The sequence below is a fragment of the Pseudorasbora parva genome, chromosome 24 (genome assembly GCF_024679245.1).
Source record: "Pseudorasbora parva isolate DD20220531a chromosome 24, ASM2467924v1, whole genome shotgun sequence".
Taxonomy (NCBI): Eukaryota; Metazoa; Chordata; class Actinopteri; order Cypriniformes; family Gobionidae; genus Pseudorasbora; species Pseudorasbora parva.
Genome location: NC_090195.1, coordinates 2,687,386 through 2,700,714, shown reverse-complemented (window position 1 = coordinate 2,700,714; position 13,329 = coordinate 2,687,386). Strand labels below are relative to the sequence as shown.

The following is a 13,329-nucleotide window of genomic DNA, read 5'->3' as shown; positions in this document are numbered from 1 at the left end:
CGACTCCTGCAGTCTTTGCTCATGTGACCAATCTTTAAGCAACCAAAACAAATTCCATTTGCCTTTATGAAATTTATCTGGTCCCGGTGCATCTTTAACTTAAACCGTGAGCATCTATCCAGAGCGTGATTGTTCTGTCGTTGCATAATGCTCACAATATAATTCCGAGAGTTATCATTGCCTGCTGAGTTAGGATAGGATAAACGTCCTATTTGTTGAGCATCATGAACCGTTTGTGTCCTTTGTGTTTGTGTATCACCTGTTGCAAGTCTGGTGTCTGATTGTTTCTTTTCCAACTTTTTAGGCCTGACAATCTGAGCCTGTGACTCAGAGTGAGATTCAGTGTGAATATTCTTTATGTCAATTTGATCTGGAATGAAATGGTCAGCGTGCGGATTCAGGCGGCCTGTACCTTGTTTGTTCCTTTCAAAATAGGAATTCATTCCGTCAGATCCTTTTGAACCACATTTTGAATTAATTTCCAACACCCGGAGTTTAGCATTGGCTGCAGTCAGGTCAGTTTCCAGAGACAACTGTTCCTTTTCCTTCCTTAATTCCTCTTCTTTGGCTTCTAACAAGTGTTTTAATGCAGACATGCGTTCCATAAGCACTGCTTTATCAGCTTCTGCTTTTATCTTGCAGATGAAGTTGAGGATACTCTTGATACTTGAGAGGTAATCTGGAATTATTCTCCTTTACCAATAAGATATTAGAGGCACTGTCTTCAGGTCTAATCCCATCAGAAGTTACACTTTGGTTATCAGGATGTTCGGCCGCAGTATCAACTGATTGTACGTGTGATTGGGCAGCCTTAGACAACCAGCTCTCCACTTCCTCAGTGAAATCATGGAACATGGTCATTTTTGTATGAAAATATTCATTTTGTCTTTGAACTTCACTCTCAGGCATTTTCAAATTCAAGAAGGATTCATGCGTGTCATTAGCTTCCTCATAACAATTAATGCATTTTGCCAACTGAGATTGCACCGAGTTCACATTGGCAGTGGACTCCATTAAGGCACGAATTTGTTCCATGTACCTCTTAGCCTGCTTGCATTTCAAAGACCTCTTTTTTTGACACGTTTTTGCAAAAAATGCCAATCCTTTTTCCGTGAACTTGAAACTTCTTTTTACAGAGTGCGAGGACACAACGTCGCTCTTAGCTCTTGATGTGTCAGATTGTTGCGACATGGTTTTTCCTCCAATTCCTATTGTGCTCAATTTTCACACAATTTGTTTTCCATAGAGCAAAAAAAGTCACTTCAATGACATAGCTGTCCTATGAATGATGTGAATGTCCCTGTTGAGGTATTGCACAACTGCTACACATCCTCCAAAGTCTCTATACCCTTTAAGCCTTCCAATATTCAACCTCCAAAAATGAATCTGATGCTCCAATAGCTAAGCCGTCTTCCAATACAGCTTCAAAGTAAACATTTTCACATACCGACTGTTGAATGGCTTCCTGTGATCATGTCCGTAGGCCACCGCTTTCCAGACAACGACGTGCTTTTCAACAACATCCTCCTGAATCCTCTTTCCACAAAGTCCATTGACAATGAATGTCCAGATTAAGGTGGGTTTTTTTACTTTATGTTGCAGCAATTTGTCCTTAACTTTAAGTCAAACAAGAAATCAAACGGCCACTGAGGCACTTAAAGATTGTATCTTACGCAGGATACAATAAATCCAATGTCCAGGCTTTCGTATCGTTCATGCGGTTTATTTCCATTTGAGCAAGCATACAAACCAAGGGTGTCTGCAGCCTCTCTTTCCCTGGTAAAAAACCAACAACCTTTCCCAGTGCCTGCTCGTCCTAAGTGTAATCACCAATATATCCAAACAGGTTCTCAGCACTATCAAAATAAAAGTCCCCAAAATATGGCTCAAAATGATGAAAATAATAAGTTTAACGTTCTGTGTATATATATATATATATATATATATATATATATATATATATATATATATATATATATATATATATATATATATATATATATTTATATTTATATATATATATATCAATAAAATAATCGTGCAAATTAGTTAAAATAAAACAAAAAGTAATTTAATTATTAACTTAATTACAAAACAAGAAAATAGCTCCAACAGATAAGTTACTTCCTCTCTAACTGGGATACCCTCAAATTCGGTTAAGGGGAAACTATTTTCTTTAAGTGGAAAAAGGGTACATTTTTAACATTTAAAGATAAACCTGAAGCCCATAACTTTTTTAACCTGTGATATATATTTCATAAAAATGGCTGTATCATCAGCAAGCTGACAGCATTTAACTTCCCTTTCCCTAATTTTAATACCTTGAAAATAGTTATTATGAATGTGTAAAGTCATCGTTTGCATGACCAAAAGAAATAGGAAGGGAGCTCCTGGATCGCCTTGTTTTATGCCCCGGGAGATGCTAAATCTATTAGTAGTTCCACATGGAAGTTTGACTGAAATATTACAGTCACTATATAGAGTTTGAATTGCTCTTTTAAAGTACTGACCAAAACCAAAAAAATCTAATAGATCAAATAAAAATGAATGTTTTACAGTATCAAAGGCTTTGTATATAAATAGAATATACACTGTAAAAAAAATAATGTGCTTTCAACTAATTATTATTTAGTAACTAGTTCCACAGATTTTTTACGTTCACTCAATTTCGTTCTAGAAATTGTTACCTGAATTAATATTTTTTAATTGGCTCAAACTTGACTTCAACATTAAAATGTATGTTTACTCAACCTGTTTTTATAATTAATTAAACTAAAACGTTTTAATTAGGGGTTTCATATTTTAACTTTAAAATCATTTTTATCGTTTTAATCATTACTAGATGTTGCTGTGGACCTAGTTACAAAATGTTATAGCAAGGATAACAAAAAATTAAAACACATTGTATCATCTGCATTTATAACATTTGTTATACAAACAATAGACCTACATTTTCATTACAACAAAATGAATTTTACAATTTCTTTAAAATAATTTAAAAAAATGACCAAAGCCCTTGTAACTTTTCTTTAATGTCTTTAATACACCTTCAGTTTTGAAACTACACACACAAAGATACAGTGGAGCGTTCTTACTTCCCAGTGTTTCAGCTGGCTGACTGCTTGGATCAGAACATTTGTAACTACGACAAAGCATCAATGGATATCTTGGCCACACCCTGTTGGAGAAAGAAAGTGAAAAATGAATCAAATTATGCTCTTTAAACATTTTATCAATAACTAAGAATTTACTTGCATGTGTAACTAAATTAAATTTGCAAACTAAAGTAGTTTTTTCCCCTATATTGCAATGTACATCATGCTTTCATTCTCTTACGCTGTTTAGAATTCGTCCCGCATGAAAACGTGCGCCATTTAATCATAGTATTCGTGAATGTCGTTCTCTTAACTTTATGGGACATTTTTAAAAGTTGGAACACGAAAAATCACATTCAACACAACCACGTAACCCTAAATAGCGTAAATGATTGAGCTAAATAGTAACGTTAACTATTAGGTTAAATAGTAACTTGCTCTGCTTCACTACAGTAACGTTAATAACCAATTGCTCCAGCGGCCGTGCTCAGCTCCTCAACACTCGGTCCTGCTCTGCTTCACTACAGTAACGTTAATAACCAATCGCTCCAGCGGCCGTGCTCAGCTCCTCAACACTCGCTCCTGCTCTGCTTCACTACAGTAACGTTAATAACCAATCGCTCCAGCGGCCGTGCTCAGCTCCTCAACACTCGGTCCTGCTCTGCTTCACTACAGTAACGTTAATAACCAATCGCTCCAGCTGCCGTGCTCAGCTCCTCAACACTCGGTCCTGCTCTGCTTCACTACAGTAACGTTAATAACCAATCGCTCCAGCGGCCGTGCTCAGCTCCTCAACACTCGCTCCTGCTCTGCTTCACTACAGTAACGTTAATAACCAATCGCTCCAGCGGCCGTGCTCAGCTCCTCAACACTCGGTCCTGCTCTGCTTCACTACAGTAACGTTAATAACCAATTGCTCCAGCGGCCGTGCTCAGCTCCTCAACACTCGCTCCTGCTCTGCTTCACTACAGTAACGTTAATAACCAATCGCTCCAGCGGCCGTGCTCAGCTCCTCAACACTCGGTCCTGCTCTGCTTCACTACAGTAACGTTAATAACCAATCGCTCCAGCAGCCGTGCTCAGCTCCTCAACACTCACTCCTGCTCTGCTTCACAACAGTAACGTTAATAACCAATCGCTCCAGCGGCCGTGCTCAGCTCCACAACACGCACTCTTGCTCTGCTTTACACTACAGTAACGTTAATAACCAATCGCTCCAGCGGCCGTGCTCAGCTCCTCAACACTCGGTCCTGCTCTGCTTCACTACAGTAACGTTAATAACCAATCGCTCCAGCGGCCGTGCTCAGCTCCACAACACGCACTCTTGCTCTGCTTTACACTACAGTAACGTTAATAACCAATCGCTCCAGCGGCCGTGCTCAGCTCCTCAACACTCGGTCCTGCTCTGCTTCACTACAGTAACGTTAATAACCAATCGCTCCAGCGGCCGTGCTCAGCTCCTCAACACTCGGTCCTGCTCTGCTTCACTACAGTAACGTTAATAACCAATCGCTCCAGCTGCCGTGCTTAGCTCCTCAACACTCACTCCTGCTCTGCTTCACAACAGTAACGTTAATAACCAATCGCTCCAGCGGCCGTGCTCAGCTCCACAACACGCACTCTTGCTCTGCTTTACACTACAGTAACGTTAATAACCAATCGCTCCAGCGGCCGTGCTCAGCTCCTCAACACTCGGTCCTGCTCTGCTTCACTACAGTAACGTTAATAACCAATCGCTCCAGCGGCCGTGCTCAGCTCCTCAACACTCGGTCCTGCTCTGCTTCACTACAGTAATGTTAATAACCAATCGCTCCAGCTGCCGTGCTTAGCTCCTCAACACTCGCTCCTGCTCTGCTTCACAACAGTAACGTTAATAACCAATCGCTCCAGCGGCCGTGCTCAGCTCCACAACACGCACTCTTGCTCTGCTTTACACTACAGTAACGTTAATAACCAATCGCTCCAGCGGCCGTGCTCAGCTCCTCAACACTCGGTCCTGCTCTGCTTCACTACAGTAAGGTTAATAACCAATCGCTCCAGCTGCCGTGCTCAGCTCCTCAACACTCGGTCCTGCTCTGCTTCACTACAGTAACGTTAATAACCAATCGCTCCAGCTGCCGTGCTCAGCTCCTCAACACTCGGTCCTGCTCTGCTTCACTACAGTATCGTTGATAACCAATCGCTCCAGCAGCCGTGCTCAGCTCCTCAACACTCGCTCCTGCTCTGCTTCACTACAGTAACGTTAATAACCAATCGCTCCAGCGGCCGTGCTCAGCTCCTCAACACTCGCTCCTGCTCTGCTTCACTACAGTAACGTTAATAATCAATCCGCGAATTCAAATAAGCTCTTGTATGTTCATTAAAATTAGGCAGATTAAATGCAACAATTAACTACATATGTTATGACCTATATATTTATATTAAATATGTAATTTGCTCTATGTAAATAGAAGTGTTGTATCCATCCTGAACAAAACATCGAAAATAGCTTGGCTACATCTAATTTCACAAATGTTGTTTTGATATAGGCTATTATCAAATGTTTCTAACAGCTCATTTCAACAGCACAAACAATCTATTTACCATAGTAAAATATTGTGTTGGCCCTAATAGCCTTATATATATATATATATATATATATATATATATATATATATATATATATATATATATATATATATATATATATATTGACTGGATTTGCGTTTTTTAGCCAAGTCAACATTTGCAATTCTAAATGTTAACTGGATTTGAAAATATCAATTAATTTAATGTTTTTTAAATATATTTCTGCAGACTTAATATAATATGTCTTCTTAACTAAGCAAAGGTAAGAAAATTAGTTCAACACATATATATATATATATATTAGACATGTGCCGTTTTTTGGTAATGCGATATATATCACTATGGGTATGGGTACGGGCTTTTCTCCCGGTAGGGTGCGCGCGCGCGTGACTAGAGCGAGAGAGGAAATGCACGCCCGTAAACACTCTCTCAGGTGCAGATCCAGTCGTCCGTGAACACTTCTGTCGCGCCGCGCTCCACTTTATTCCTATGGGTGACGTCGAGCGACTTCAACGCTTCAGCACAGCATTCCAGGAAGGCAGTTCTGCATTTGAACCGATTTGAACGCAGAAATGACGGGAAGCTTCACAACATCGCTTCAGTCGCGTCTCAAAAGTGGATCTCCACCGTTCACTGCTGTCAGGACTTTACCAAATCATACCAAAGAAGTGTGTTTTTGACAGAGCGGTCCCAGCGATAAAGGTTCGGTCCTGCTTTGGAAGCAGCCGGTGAGTAAAACTGCTTCAAATGTCTGTGCTGTCGGCTATCGTTGCGTGAGTAAACATCAGTAAACGACACGATCGCGTGCTTCGTCATTTAAATGCGCTAACGGACTCCATTGTTGTTCTCTGTATAACGTTACACTAGTCTGACGTGCAAAACCGTTTTGCTTGCTACTGCTAAGGTTTAGTCGCATACAATAGTCCATAAACCGAATCATGTCCTCATAAACTGAGAGTAAACACACACAAATGTTGACAGGCCACTAAATACAGTACATCCTTTTCAATTTATTTCAGCCTCTGAATGATTCTGGATCATATATCTATTAGCTGAGATAGCGATCAGTTTCTTCACGCTTGAGGACGTCACCGCTTTGCGCTCGTCATTCTTTAGCTCCGCCCACATGATACGCCTACATGCGCTCAGTTTTTTCCGGAAAGACTCGGTACAGCCTATATTTCTTTTATAAATATGATAAAACTAAAGACTTTTCGGAGATATGAAGGATGCAATACTACTCTATAGGTACTCAAGATTGACATGAGATTGACTGAAACTGAGTGTTTCATCCCCCCCCCCCCCCCCCCTTTAAAGGCTTAATAGGCTATTTATTTTCAAACTTAAACATTTATATGTTTTAATCTGGACTACAACATGCCCTAATAATTAGAACTGTTCTGATTATTTGTTATTGTTCAGTAAAACTTTGAGATACGACTTCATTAGTTAACATGTTAATTCATTATTACCAAACTGACAATGAAAAACACTTATAAATAATTAATTATTCTAAGAAATATTAATTTCTTAGTTACTGTTTAATAACTTTTTTAATGGACCTAAGATAAAACTAACAGTGATCAGTTTTTATTGCTCAATCTTAGTGAATGCATTAAATAATGACACCTTATTGTAATTTGTTATCTGCTGTTCTTTAGAGCCTAATTCTTTTGCACTTTAATCTGTTTGAAAATACTACTTTTACAGCTCTGGAAAAAAAATAAGAGACCACTTTGATTCTTCAATGTTAAGTGGTCTCTTATTTTTTGGTGCATTGTATTATTGTATTTAAACATTCAGTTATTTTTTTTTATTACAAAAATAGTTCTTAAAGCTGTTATGCTATGACAAAAAAATTTTTGCAACTTATTTCAATTTCGTATAATATCGCATACCGTGACAATAGCTTCAGCATTTAATCGCAACATGAAAAATTTATATTGGCACATGCCTAATATATATATATATATATATATATATATATATATATATATATATATATATATATATATATATATATATATATATATATATACACTGTTTATTTGGCATGTTTCACTGCGTCATCACAAATAAAACACACAATTACCCAATATGCTTACAAAATCTTTTAATAATATTTTAATAAAGGTTGTTGATTCTCTAAAAATGTTCATTGTATTAACTCAAAATTTTAATTTCAGTGAACTAAAAATGTTAAGGCAACCAGGTAACTTTTTTTCTAAATAATATTTTACAGTGTATGTGCTGAGCCTGTGGCCAGTTTGGGGTCTGACCATTTACCTGCAGGCTACTATAAAGAAAACATGAACATGCTTAACTCACAGATCATGATTAATTAAAAACTTTGGTTAATCATATTAATCTGTATACTGGTCTAGCGTGTGCATAAGGTAATGTGGGTTTTTGTATATTCCTTTAATAATTCCCAAGTTCCCACTTACTCACAACTAGAGTAAAGCAAATTAATGAGGGTAAATTGTCTGAATGTGCTCCTCCCGATAAATAAAATAAAGCATAATTTAAAGTAGTCTTAGTTTTATTTATTTGTTTACTTTAATGGGTCACATTAGCTTGAAAGTCTATGCAATCAGCTAGTCTTCCTGGGGTCCATTCCAAAATGTTACATTGCAACTACAACAACAACATTACATGATAGTAGGTAAAATAGACACAAATTACATAAATACATTCAAACATACATACATTCTGGTTTCGAACGTAGTCTTAAATGCATGAATTAGACCAATGTTTAAACAGAAAACATCATGATCATGTGTAAAAAAAACATAATTCATCATGATGTACTCACCTTAGTTAATGTTTTAATTAAGGCGTTGTTCATCCATGAAGTCATGAATGAAAGACTTTGAATTCCTGTTAGTTCTTGATGATTCATGAGATATTAAAGCATGTAGTAATGCATAAGTCATGAATGAATGAATTCATGATAATTCATGTACCCTTACCCTAAAGTGTTACCGATTTTATTTGTAACACACTTTATATTAAACAAAATCTCAAAGTGCTACCGATTAAAACATTCAACAACAACAACAAAAGAAAATATAACTGCAAGCAGCCATTATAGGGGCCAAGCACAAGAAAAGCAAACAAGGAAGCCAGCAGCAGACCATCTGCAAAAATAAGTAAAGACATTTGGAGACAATTTATAAGCAAAAATAGAGACAATTATATGTTTTGTTTAATTATAGCGCCACCAACAGGCACAATCATACCAATTTTTTTGTGTCCTCGGAGTGAGCCCATAGAAGTGTGTGTCAATTTTGGTGGAAATATCTCATTTTGTTTTGGAGTTATAGACATTTATGTGAAAAAACACACACAAAATGACTGACACATGACTTTGATTGGATTTTACTACCCCTTACTATCAATATTTTGAGATTTGGGCATTGACTCATAGCTATCGACCTATGTTTCCGATTTTCTGACGCTTGTTTCGTCTCGATCGGACAAGCAGTTTCAAAGATATCAGCTAATGTTTTATAAGCACTTAATTACCACGCTGCACAAACCGTACATCGAAACCTGACAAATTTGGTATCGTTGGACTCAGCAAGGATTCAGGAGCACAAAAAAAGTTACTCCCATCAAAATATGTCAACCACACCCAAAGTTATGTGTTTGAAAAAAATATTATCCACTAGGTGGCGCTGTTTCGAAACTTCTCAGGCTACTTCAGGGCATCGTGGTAATGACCCATACCAAGTTTCGTGACGATCCGTTCATGCATTCGTAAAATACAGCATTTTAGCACATAATTCAAAATGGCCGACATGGTAAAATCTGATATCATTCGACTCAAATGATATCAGAATTTTGTTTCCATCCCTTATGGTTCAAAAATATTAGCATAAACTTTGGAACTTTGGACAGTTGGTGGCGCTAGACGGTAAGGTTTAGAAACTCCAAATTTGGTGTGTTTACTATTAGTAATGACCTCTATCAGTGTACCAAATTTCATAACTTTCCCCAAACGGTTCTTTGGGCTGCCATAGACTTTCATGGCAGAATAATAATAATAAGAAAAAATCTAATGATTTCAAGAGGGGTTCCGCACCTTCGGTGCTTGGCCCCTAATAAATACAATAAATAAAGCTGAAAAATTAAGAAGTAACAAATCAAATCAATCAAAAGCTCTGCTAAAAAGGGTTATGGCTAACCCTAATTTTTTATTTGAGGTTTATTGCCTCAAGTTTTTATGGTTTGTTTCACGTGTTGGATTTTGATTTACCTGTAAGTAAACTGCACATGGGTTCATCACCAAGCTCACCTCCAGTGGACTATCGGTACACTTTGTAAAAATCGATAAATAATGGCCGTACTTTGCCAAGGTTTTGTTCAATAACTCTGTTCCCACTGTAACTGAAAGTGTGGTCTATAGTGTTGGCTTGATGCAAAAATGTATCAAATGAAATGTAAAATTTAATTGAAGTTAGAGAATAGTTAGATCAATATGCATACTAATATTATTGGTAGTTAATTATAAAGACTTTGTGATCATTACATGAATATACCATATTAAATGTACCTTTGCTTCTACACTTAATTAATAAAACTTTATTCCATCTTAACAAGCTGTGTAAAATAATATGTTTTTCTGTCATAACTTTTCAGAGGCAAAAAATGGCTACGTTAAGTCAAGATTTAAGCAAAATGGAAAAAATGAACTTAATTGAAGATGGAAATCCTGCTCGATACCGTCTGCAAACAAATCCAGAAAATGTGTATCAGTCTGAAGCATATAGAAAAATGACCGTTGGGGAAAGAGACACAAACAAACCCCATAAAACCATTCTGATGTTGGGAGAAACAGGAGGAGGAAAAACAAAACTGATCAACACAATGATCAACTACATGTTAGGAGTAAAGAGAGAAGACAAGGTTTGGTTTGAGATCACAGATGACCAGAGTGACCGAACATCAGCTCACAGTCAGACCTCCAGCATCACTGTTTATGGGTTTTATCTACAACAGAGTCCAATCCATCTAACAATCATCGACACACCAGGATATGGAGACACGCGTGGAGTTGAGGATGACAAGGAAATAACAATGAAGTTGCTTAATTTAATCGGATGTGGTGACTGGGTCCATGAAATAGATGCAGTGTGTCTGGTCATTAATGCAACCCAAAATCGTCTCTCAAAGATACAACAATACATATTTGATGGTGTTCAATCTTTATTTGGGAGAGATATTGCAGAAAACATTGTCTTGCTCTTCACACGCTCAACTGGAGCTCGACCTAAAAATGCCCTTACAGCTGTTAAAGAGGCTAAAGTCAAGTGTGCAGTGGATGACAAGAATCAGCCGGTGTATTTCCTGTTTGACAACTGCCAGTCAGACGCCGCTGATGAAGAATATGAACCAATCCAGGAACAATCATGGAAACTCAGTTTTAAAGGAATGACAGGATTGTTCAAATTTCTTGAAAGCATAAAACCAAAAACCCTGAAGATGACTCGCGATGTTTTACAAAAATGGAAGCAGTTGGAGGCAAATATCTCCAATCTAAAATCACAAGTTCTAACAATTGAACTAAAACAAAATGAGCTGAAACAATCTCAAGAAGATCTAGAATTTGTCAAGAACAATAAGAACTTTGAGTATGAGGTTGAAGTGCCCTACAAAGAGAAGGTTGATATTGATACTTCTAAAGCCTATAAGGCCACAATCTGCACCGTCTGTGAGGAGAACTGTCATTATCCAGGGTGCTGTTGGGCCATTAATCACTCGTGGTGCAGCGTGATGAAAGATGATCACTGTACAGTGTGCACTAAAAAATGCCACTACAGCAAACATGTCAAAGAAGCAAAAATATATGTAACAAAGACAAAGAAAGAGAAAAGGATAAATGAAGCAGATTTAAAGGAAAATGATGGTATTTTGGTCAAGAAGCTGGAAAAAGAGCTGGAAGAATTACAGATGGAGAAAGTAAAGCTGGTGATGGAAGCTTTTCACTGTGTGGAAACTCTGCAGATGATCTCACTCAACACTGATTCTCTGATCACACTTCTCCAGATTGATGTTCTGATTGAAAAACTGAAGGAAATAAACGAGCCTGAAAAGGCCAAAACACTGGAAAACATCAAGAAGAGAGCAGGAGAATGAGGACTGGGATACATAAATTTGACTAAAAAAGAAAATAGACTGACAAGAAATAATGTTCATCCATGATATATACTATGCTTGTATAAAATATATTCTGCAGCTGCCTTCTCATATAACAAAAACATATTTGGACACTTAAGTCACACAAAAAATGCCTGAATATTGCATTAGATACAGAATATCAAAGCAATTCAATTGCAAATAAAAATAGAAGCACACTTGACAAACAAAACATTTTAAGAAGTTTGTTCAGTTTATTTGACATGTTGCTGGGATTAAAGTAATTAAAACCAACTACAAATAATACTTGTTTTTACTAGACAAATTAAATAAGTTGAAATAAGTTTAAGACACAGAAAAGCACAATAGACATGAATAGGGAATGATTTTTTTTATTCAAATGTGTATTCGTCACAGCCTTCACAGTTATAAGCATGACATGTGCTTTTAGAGGGTGACCAAACGTCCTGTTTTCAAGTCCTGACCTGGCCGTCCTGGTTGTTTATAAAGTGATAAATGTCCAGGGGCCCGTTCTTCGTAGCTCGCTTAATACATCCGAGATGATTTGACAGATCTTTTAATCCTGATAATTGATCTCTGGCTAATTTGGTTCTTCAAACGAATTTGCGGAAATATCTAGATTAAGATATCTGAGATCACTGCTTGTGCCTGTGTTCCCTGAAGAGGGCAGATGCATCAATACTCGAAACCATGATCAGCAATGCAGCGATTGGCTGGCGTCAAGACAACGTAATGACATCATATAATTAAAAAAGCCACCTGGCAAAAAACTTGTCAAAGAAAAAAAAAGAACCTTTATAAGGACAAACAAACTAACCAACATAAAAGTTAGATAAATTAAATGTGCACTGTTTTGATGAACATGATTCCTAATTATTTATATTCACGATTTTATAATTTTTGTACACACTTTACATTTTTATTTGAATGTTGTAATTTCATTTTTACTTCAATTTGAAGCAGATTTTTTATGTGAGAATATTAATTAAAGTTTATTAACAGTTAAAATCAAATTATCTGCATCTCTTGTGCTGCATTAACCCATCCCATAATATCCGTCATCACTCACATTAATGCACGACGGAGATTAACTGCACATTTGGAAAAATAGATGCATTCAATATAAAAATACATCACTCTTCTATAATACTTGGTATGAAAACAACATTGTGTAAGTTAAACAACTTTTAAATTCAAACTATATTTTATTATCTTATAGTGAATTTTTGGATAAATTTGAGTTTCCAGTTACACCAAAAGAGTTTGCTGTTGTATTTGGTGCCATACCTCAACAAGTTATACAATTTGTAAGAGCGTGTGAAGAGGCAGTAGGCCTATATGTTCAAGACAGCATGTTTTTAGGCGGCATTCTGAAACACAGTTGTACTAATAAACATATTAGGGATATTATAACAGGTGAAACAGCTACTCATAATAATAATAATAATAAGTTTTATTTATATAGCGCCTTTCCAGAACTCAAGGACACTTTACAATAAACAAA

General features: G+C 36.9%; 1 protein-coding gene across 1 annotated transcript in view; it reads left to right on the top strand.

Moving 5' to 3' along the window:
• Positions 1-11,804, top strand: part of LOC137064279 (uncharacterized) — a 28,635-nt gene extending 16,831 nt beyond the window's left edge. Inside the window, exon 2 of the mRNA XM_067435655.1 lies at positions 10,308-11,804. Coding sequence (XP_067291756.1) covers positions 10,317-11,804 — 1,488 coding nt within the window. The 5' untranslated portion in view covers positions 10,308-10,316. The remainder of the gene's footprint in view (positions 1-10,307) is intronic.
• Positions 11,805-13,329: the final 1,525 nt, after the last annotated feature.